Source organism: Poecilia reticulata, linkage group LG7 (genome assembly GCF_000633615.1).
Source record: "Poecilia reticulata strain Guanapo linkage group LG7, Guppy_female_1.0+MT, whole genome shotgun sequence".
NCBI lineage: Eukaryota > Metazoa > Chordata > Actinopteri > Cyprinodontiformes > Poeciliidae > Poecilia > Poecilia reticulata.
The window spans coordinates 129,943-139,055 of NC_024337.1; the positions used below are offsets into that span (position 1 = coordinate 129,943).

The 9,113-nt window shown below is 40.3% G+C and overlaps 1 protein-coding gene across 4 annotated transcripts in view; it reads left to right on the forward strand.

Annotated features, from left to right (window-relative positions):
• Window positions 1–9,113, forward strand: part of LOC103466859 (calcitonin gene-related peptide type 1 receptor-like) — an 83,660-nt gene that overhangs the window by 51,244 nt on the left and 23,303 nt on the right. For all 4 annotated transcript variants that reach the window (XM_008412736.2, XM_008412737.1, XM_008412738.1 and 1 more), the window contains exons 4-8: window positions 3,945–4,052; window positions 4,198–4,310; window positions 5,859–5,950; window positions 6,139–6,268; window positions 6,480–6,633. In XM_008412736.2, coding sequence (XP_008410958.1) covers window positions 3,945–4,052; window positions 4,198–4,310; window positions 5,859–5,950; window positions 6,139–6,268; window positions 6,480–6,633 — 597 coding nt within the window. The remainder of the gene's footprint in view (window positions 1–3,944; window positions 4,053–4,197; window positions 4,311–5,858; window positions 5,951–6,138; window positions 6,269–6,479; window positions 6,634–9,113) is intronic.

A 9,113-nucleotide genomic window follows, 5' to 3' on the forward strand; every position in this document is an offset into this window, starting at 1 on the left:
GAGTCCCTCCCGGATGACCGAGCTTCTCACCCTATCTCTAAGGGAGAGCCCAGCCACCCTGCGGAGGAAACCCATTTCGGCCTCTTGTATCCGTGATCTCATTCTTTCGGTCATGACCCAAAGCTCATGACCATAGATGAGGGTGGGAACGTAGATCTACCGGTAAATCGAGAGCTTTGCTTTTTGACTCAGCTCTCTCTTCACCACGACGGACCGGTACAACGCCCGCTTAACGGCAGACGCTGCCCCAATCCGCCTGTCGATTAAAATATTTCAAAATGTAAAAAAAGTATAGCATGCTGCTCAACTCATAAGTGTTAACTTTTTCATGTTTAGCATAGCACTGTTCTGGGTATTTAATTCCCACGTTTTTTGCATTTATCCAGTTTACCGTGCCAACATGGTTATTTTTTTGTTCTTTTGGATGGTAAAGGTTTGTGTTGAAAAGCCAGAGTCAGGAGCTGCTGCTGAACATGTTTTTGCTTTAAACAGGTATGTGAGTTGTTTCAAAATGTTATCTGGTTGCTAAATGTTATGTATTTTGTATATTTTTATATTATGATGGAAAATTGTAACTGTTAGGTAAATTATTTCTGTTTCGGTTTTATTTTAATTGTTTTGTATGAATGCAGATTTTATTATTATTTGTGAACTTTGGTTGGTTTTAACCCAKTCCTGTGAGTTCGCGCCAAGCTGCGCTGGGGAGAGGTGTGTGTGGGAAAGCCAGAGCCAGGAGCTGATGCTGAACATGTTTTTGCTTTAAAGAGAAATAAATCAATGCAAATCCTGGTTCCTTGACGTGATTCATTCTACAACTGTTACACAAGCAAAAGAGGAAGGAGAGAAAGCCTGCCAAGAAAATGTTAAAAGCCACTGCTGAGGATTCTGAGACCTCAGAAGAATATTTTTGTGTTGTCTGTATGGAGCCATTTGGCAACTCAAAGCCACAGGAAGTGTGGGTAAAATGTGCCCTATGCAGTCTCTGGGCCAACCAAGCCTGCACTCCTGGGCTACCATCATTCATTTGTCACCACTGTGACTGTCAGGTGTGGTGCACAGCAAATCCAGGAGGCCCAGATTAACACGGTCAGATTTGATTTAAACACTTTTAAAGTGTCTCTATGGGTCCACATCAGAAAGTGTTAATTTAGCTCTTTTTGGAGAGTTAATACCTTAACTCAAATATCAAACCTGCTGGATTTAATAATCCAATTTAAGTTTCTGTTGATAAGAGACAGTTCCTCTCTGCATTCCACCAAAGAGATGTCCACTCACTAACAGATTGTCTTCAGGTTGTTGTACTTTTCGTGAAGTTTGGCCGGAGACACCAACATTCTCCTCTAACTGCATCGGATAGTCTTCAGTCTCTGAGTAGGACAGCCAGTGTTGGTCTCTGGATCATAACAAACAAAAACATAACAATAAGGAATGGAGCGAAGGAATACATTTTTACTACAACTCTAACAACAAGCCTCCATTACAGAAATGTAGAGTTTCAGAGATATTAACACTTACATAATCATTTTTGGAGCTTGAATCTTCCAAGAATCCATGGAGGGGTCAGGAGGGGGAGGTTAGGCTGATGACTGGTGATTCATCCTCAACCAAACTGGTTCTAATATATATAAAAATGCAATAAAATGATTAAAACATTCTGCAAAACATATATAAGAAGACACAACAGCGGGATGCTATCAATGTGAAAAAGCCTTTAACGTTTTATCAAAGGAAAAAATATTGATCAGAAAAGTTAATAAATTTGACCAATATGCATGTAAACGTTCAACATCACGAAAAAAACATACTCCAGATTATTACAGATCTGTTCAAGTTAGCCAATAATTTGATTAAATGTTCACCGGCTTGATATTTTTCCAACGCTTATACTCCGCTAACATTCGGCATGCTAAGCTAAAAATGCTAACACCGAGCCGTGTGGCGAACGTGACGTCTATCATACAGGTTGAGCTCAACTCAAAATAATAGTTATAAACCATCTCAGAAAAAAATGACTTAACAACCGTAGTAAACACCTCAAACAGGTGGAAAGTAAATAGTCCTGAAATGACTTGGCTCGCTTGGCTTCGGTGGGAATCTGTGATTCTGGGGCGGAGTCAGTGAATTAACTCCTTCAATGTTAGAGCCGCTGGTGGAGTTCAGAGTTAAGAAGTAAAGAGTTATTGAYTCTATTTTAACACCTCTAGATTTGAWAYGGAAACACTYTGTTTTAACACTGGATTTTAACTACTAATAATATACACCCCAGACTTACATAAACAGAATGTGACTCTATTAGAGTAAAATTAACTCTGCTTTTGCAGAAAGTCTACTAACACTAAAACATTTAACACTTTTGAATTTGCTGTGTGGTTGYGAGGTGGTGAGGAGAGACGCAGAGACCCAGGTTGTGACAAAGATGATCATAGATTTAATGAAGAAAGCTCAACAGTCCAGAACAGGCAGCACGGCAGAGAGTTAGCACACAGCTAATTACCGGTAGCAACTGAAAAACTAAGAACTGAAAAAGAGAGCTAAACCAACACAGGACTTTACAGTTCTACTGTGATGGCAAACAGACATATGACGTACTTTTGACAAGGACCCGACAAGAGACAGAGACAACAGGTGGACTTAAATACACAGGGAGGGTAACTAGACACACCTGGGAAGCAATCAACGGGGAAGACGCAGAGACAACAGAGACTCACAGGACAGAAACTGAACACAGAAAACCCTTCAAAATAAATACACAGAAACACGGATCATGACAGTGACTCTGATTAAGGATACACACACATAGACACAAACACACTGACATTGGTTTTTGATAGACCTACATGTTTGTTCAGTTTTCATTAAGCATACATTGTAACAAAGGAACACCATGTATTTGACATGAACTCATGAGGTTTGTGATATTCTTGCAGAGTTTTGAATTGGTGACATTTGTAGTAAACAAATGTGGGTATTTTGTATAAATGTTTGAAAACTCTAGCTCCTCAAAAATTCTGTGAGTTAAAAGGTGCTAGAGCAAAAAGTGTTACAACCATACCCGGTCTCCTCTATATGTATGTATATATATATATATAAACATATATTTCTAATATATGTGACATATATATGTAGTTATTATTATTATTGTTGTTATTAGTATTATTACTATTAGTTTCACGCAAAAACGTGAAGAAAGTGTGACAACTTTGCCGAAACATGTTGTTTGAGCTTTCACGGTGTCCGTAGCTCCCCAGACAAGCGCACCGTACAAGCGCGTGCTTTCTCAGTGCTCATAACGAGCACGCGCGTATTTTGCCGCGTGGGCGGGGCGGAGCGGCAAGAAGACGCAGGAGGAACCGTATCTGATGGGGAAACGCGGATTGACGTAACACCTCTCTTCTGTTTTCTTTCTTCGCGCCGTATGTGCGCCTTAGAATCTGGAGTGGTACTCTATGGAGAGCCGGCAGTTCTTGATATGTCCTCCGGGATGTTATGAGAGTGTAAAAAATCAGCTGTAACACTCCGTTCGCAGCAAAGACCGATCTTCAGAAGAACATGATTACTGTAGCGGTGGTTCATGTTTAGGCAAGAGATGGTTCGCCCAACATAAAGTGAAATGGTCCAAGTTAATACCACCGAGACGCAGGAAAAGTGCTGAGCCGCTTCATCTAGTGCGCCGCCGTTTCCGTTAAAAAAATAAAAAGAGATTACCTTAAAAATGACTGGACAAATAAATGTTGACTGTCTTCACTGTACTAAAATATCTACAGTGATGGATTTCTGCAATGGTTTTGAGTCTTTAATCTGTCAGTTATTGTTCTTTTCACTTCATGTTTTCCATGTGTTTAGGTTGTTTTTAATACAATGTCGTTATTTTTTTATTAGAAAAGCCACTGTTTTGACTACAGAACACTGTTACACTGTTGTTCTTGATGTCTTGTTCTCTGCAGGCCCTTTCTGTAACCGTACGTGGGACGGTTGGATGTGTTGGGACGACTCTGCGCCGGGTACTTCCATGCAGATGTGTCCTTCGTACTTTATAAACTTTGACCCCAGTGGTAAGGCATTCAAAAGCTTTGCATACATGTGTATTAAAGCTTGTTTTGTTTTGCATTTATCTTAGTTATATGGGTATTATGCTTCCTGGAAAAGCAGTGCACATTACTGTTGACTGTGTGAGTTTTTCCTCATTTCTTACAACAGAAACAGTTACCAAAATTTGCAATCCTGATGGCCAGTGGTTCCACCATCCAGAGAGTAAAAGAGTCTGGAGCAACTACACACTGTGTTCTGCCCACAGTAAAGATAAACTCAAGGTAAAGCCCGTTGTGGCCTGGGCGGTTGCCCATGTTGCCCAAATCAGAAACCGCCGCTGGTTGAAACTATATTAATCCATCTACATTCATGACTCCAGGTGAGACACTGTAAATTTGATGGCCCTCCTTTTCCTGTCACTAACATATTATAATAGAGACTATACAATCTCCCCCAGCTAAACCCATTGCTTTTTTTGTCTTGTTGCTAGGTTAAACCAGTGGTCCCCAACCCCCGGTCCGCGGACCGGTACCAGTCCGTGAACCAATTGGTACCGGGCCGCGCAAGAAATAATTAAATATTTTTTTTATGTATTATTTGAGTCTGGAGGATCTTTTATTTTGAAAATCCTTTAACCAGATTCTCTCGGTTACTTGCACGCTAACGCTGAGCCCACAAGCAGCAAAATGAGTAAGAAACAGATCAGATGTCTTTGGAAAGTTTTTTTGCAAAGGGGAAAAGGCCCAGAGAARAGACAGGAGAATGGATTTATCCCGGACCGGTAGCTGAGTCCCCACATTACAAGCCCGCTCTGCGTAACATGTGGCGACCGGCTGCTAATGAGGCAATGAAGCTTCAAGGTGCTTCGCCCACGTAGAGACCAAACAGGCTCTGGATAAAAGCAACACTTCGGGTGTTATTGTCTCCCATCACTCCCAGATGGGACCGTCTCATTGCAGTGAAACAAGCTCAGGGCTCCGTTAGTCATTATAGTAAGTTAAAATTTTCACGAAGGTAAAATGTTCGTTTTTGTGGCATATCTGTATCTTATTTTGAAGGGATATGAAAACGTTACCATAGGGACTAGAGTCAGAGCGTTTGGGCAGTGGTCGAGAGGTGATGAGTGGAGCTTGTGAGTATTAAATCTGGTTTAGACGGAAAGATTTAAGGATTGTCTGCCGATTCTCCAAACCTCTGTGACCACAAAGCTGATAAAAGTCCAACAGGTTCGATCGGTTCGTGTGTCCAAGGCAGGAGCAACACGAACCRATTCCAGTCACGAACATYGCGGTTCCAGAAGAAAATCCACAAAACTCCCAACATAGCATATGGGAATTTAGAATAACCGAACACGGATGACGATGTAGAAGCAATAGTGATAGTTTGTGGAGTCATTTTAAGAGATAAAAGGCGTAACAAAAAGAAAAGGGGGGAGCAGCCGCTTTATTTGCTGCACTATGATTTGGAGATAACTGTGTTTTTTCATGGTTAACATTTTTAACTGAATAAACATAAACATATATAATAATGACCTTTACATATAATAATAAACATTTCCACATACCATCTCCTATATCCACCAGACTCTCAGTTGCGCGATATGTCAGCTGTTTGGGATTCCCCTCTGTTCTTATGTCACCGCGCTTTCTGATTGGCTGACGGTTCAGCCAATTAGAAAGCCCCCTCCTTCCCCCACCCCCCTCGGGCCGCAGCAAAATTTCCAAGCCTTGACCGGTCCGCGGTAATAAAAAGGTTGGGGACCACTGGGTTAAACGTTATGTTGTGCAGCTGTGTACTAACTATGACCAAACCTTTATGTTGTCTTGCAGTTTACAATCGGTCTCTATTACCTGGCTATGGTCGGTCAAGGTATATCCATCGTTTCTTTAATCATCAGTTTGGTCATCTTCTCATATTTAAAGTGAGTCTAAATTGACTGATCCAATTTAATGTGCATTTGTTGAGTATTCTTGTTTTAATGACTTTAAACGACTAAATAAATGTCACAGAGAAAAATTCAGATTTTTAAAGACATATATTTTTATATCTTTAAAAACATAACTAATCTGATTGGTTGTATCTTCTCCGTAATATATTTATCTTCTTCAGAAGTCTTAGCTGTCAGAGGATCTCTCTCCACAAAAACATGTTCATCTCTTTCATCTTCAACTCTGTGTTTACCATGGGGTGGCTTTCATTGGTCTCCTCTGGTTGGCAAACCATAAGTGCCATCAACCCTGTGAGTTGATGAATTGCTTCATTTCATTACACCTAAGAATTTGACTTTAATTGATTTGAAAAAAAAAACATACTTACATACATTATGTAAGCTGAACTTATTGCTGTTTGCAGAAGAGGTGCTAATTCATTGATTTCTGTTGTACTTGCACTGATTTCAGTTGGTTTGTGTTTTCTATCAGTGAAAAAACTTTAGAATTTCTTACCATCAGGTCATCTGCAAGATTCTAGCTACGTTGATTCAGTATACTGCTACCTCCAACTACTTCTGGATGCTGTGTGAGGGCATCTATCTCCACACGCTCATCATAGTGGCTGTCTTTGTGGGGGAACAGCAGCTGTGTTGGTACTATATCCTGGGATGGGGTAAGTCTGGAAGTTCTGGTTATCTACAAGCTGTTTCATATCCACTTCTTTGCATTAAATGCAAGATGTCACAGACAACTACCTTATATAATTAATTGCTAATCCAGGCTTTAAGAAGGGCAGAAGCATTGCATGTTTTTAATTTGTGCACCGGACTCGACTGCTGATTGCTGGGAGACTGAAGGAAGTTGTGAGTTTTTTTTTWAAACTACAGTTTACATTCCAAAGGATTTAAGGCAAAATCTTCTTGAATAAGAATGTATTTAGATGCATTTAAGTTATTTCAGACTATAAAGACAACCTAGATACAAATAAAGTTATCTCCATAGTCGAAGTTCAATAGTCTGAACAGTTTTACATCAGCTTCGAGGAAGTGTGTTTAAATTTTGGTTTGACAACCAGAGGGCTCATGTTAGTGGCTTTTATAATTCTGTTTTAAAGGAAGGACCTTGACCATTCAGGGCCATAAAAATGAATCACTTACAGTCATGGCCAAAAATTTTGAGAATGATTCAAATGTTAATATTTACAAAGTCTACTGCTTCAGTTTTTATAATGGCAATTTGCATATACTCCAGAATGTTATAAAGAGTGATCAACTTAACACCAATTAATTGCAAAGTCAATATTTGCCTAGAAAATGAACTTAATCCCCCAAAACACATTTCAACTTCATTGCAGCCTTAAAAGGACCAGCTAACATCGTTTCAGTGATTGCTCCATTAACACAGGTGTGGGTGTTGATGAGGACAGGGCTGGAGATCAATCTAAAAATGACACCACTGGACACTTTAAAAAGAGGCTGGTGCTTGGCATCATTGTTTCTCTTCTGTGAACCATGGTTATCTCTAAAGAAACACGTGCAGTCATCATTGCACTCCACAAAAATGGCCTAACAGGGAAGAGTATTCCAGATAGAAAGATTGCAACTCAGTCAACAATCATCAAGAACTTCAAGGTTCCATTGTTGCTAAAAAGGCTCCAGGGCGCCCAAGAAAGACCAGCAAGCCCCAGGACCGTCTCTTAAAAGTGTTTCAGCTGCGGGATCGGGCTACCAGCAGTGCAGAGCTTGCTCAGGAATGGCAGCAGGCAGGTGTGAGTGCATCTGCACGCACTGTGAGGCGGAGACTCTTGGAGCAAGGCCTGGTYTCAAGGAGGGCAGCAAAGAAGCCACTTCTCTCCAGGRAAAACATCAGGGACAGACTGATATTCTGCAAAAGGTACAGGGAGTGGACTGCTGAGGATTGGGGTAAAGTCATTTTCTCTGATCCCTTTCCGATTGTTTGGGACATCTGGAAAACAGCTTGTTCGGAGAAGACGAGGTGAGCGCTACCACCAGTCCAAATATTGTCTGGCATATAACCATTCATTTTAGCTTTTAAACTGGTTCTATTGATCCTGTGTCCAGACAGAGGGATAATCAATAGCCCAGCATCGTGACCTGTTTGTTCTGAAGGTCCTGCAGCTTCCACTTCTCTTCCTAACATGGAGCCTCCTCACCCTGACTCTCATACTGATAGGAGGAACCACAGAGCTCTGTTGGGTTAAAAGCACATCTTGTGTAGTTGGGATATTTTTCCTCCAACAGGTTCCAGAGGAATCACCTCAAACCAGATGTTGGACTGGATTTTATTTCAGTGTTATTTATGAATGTTAGAGCCTCATTTTCAAAAATGGAGCTATAAAGGTTGAAAAAGGTTATTTTGGAGAAAATCTCATCAACATCAATATTTCCACTAAATAAGAGGCAAAAAAATGTTGATAAAGGAAAAGCCTCTCAGACTCTGAGCCTGACAGCACCAAACTTTTATATTAGACAATTACATTTCACATAATTATCACGGTAGAAGCCATTTGTTTGTTAAATACTTAATGAAACATATTTACCGTGTTTGATGTTTGTTGTAAATGACGTATAGTCACAAAGAACGAGGTAATAAGTAAAAGTTTGTAGTTTATTGAACGTTCAGAAACTACAGCGGCTGTGATGMGCCAYAGCAAAGTTAAACAAAGTTAAAACAACCCGAACAGGTGATCAACTCTAAACCACTCGCACATTTTTATTCTCCGTCTCTCTCTGTTATTTAAGCACACCTGTTACCGTGGCAACCGCATTCGCTCCAGAAGCCGATCAGAGATTAAAAACAAAGCATTCAGTCCGTTACGATATCAGGTTTGCAGACTAGATATTTATTTTGCGATCATTAATAAGCCTCCCTGAACACAGCGGTGGTTGATTAGTTCATTTTAAACTCCTGCTCTGCTAGTTATTTTAATAATGGGACAGAAACGCACAGAATTGCGCAACACCTTGTTGAAACAATAATCACTGAGATTATTATTRTTGTTGGGTCATTAATTTAAACATATTTTGTTGATTTTTTTTTTGTTTTTTCATAAAGTTATAAACGTTTTAAGCCAGTCAGACGAGGATGTGCTGCTCTCAGCATCCTGGAGGCGTTCAGTTTGTCACCTAATGC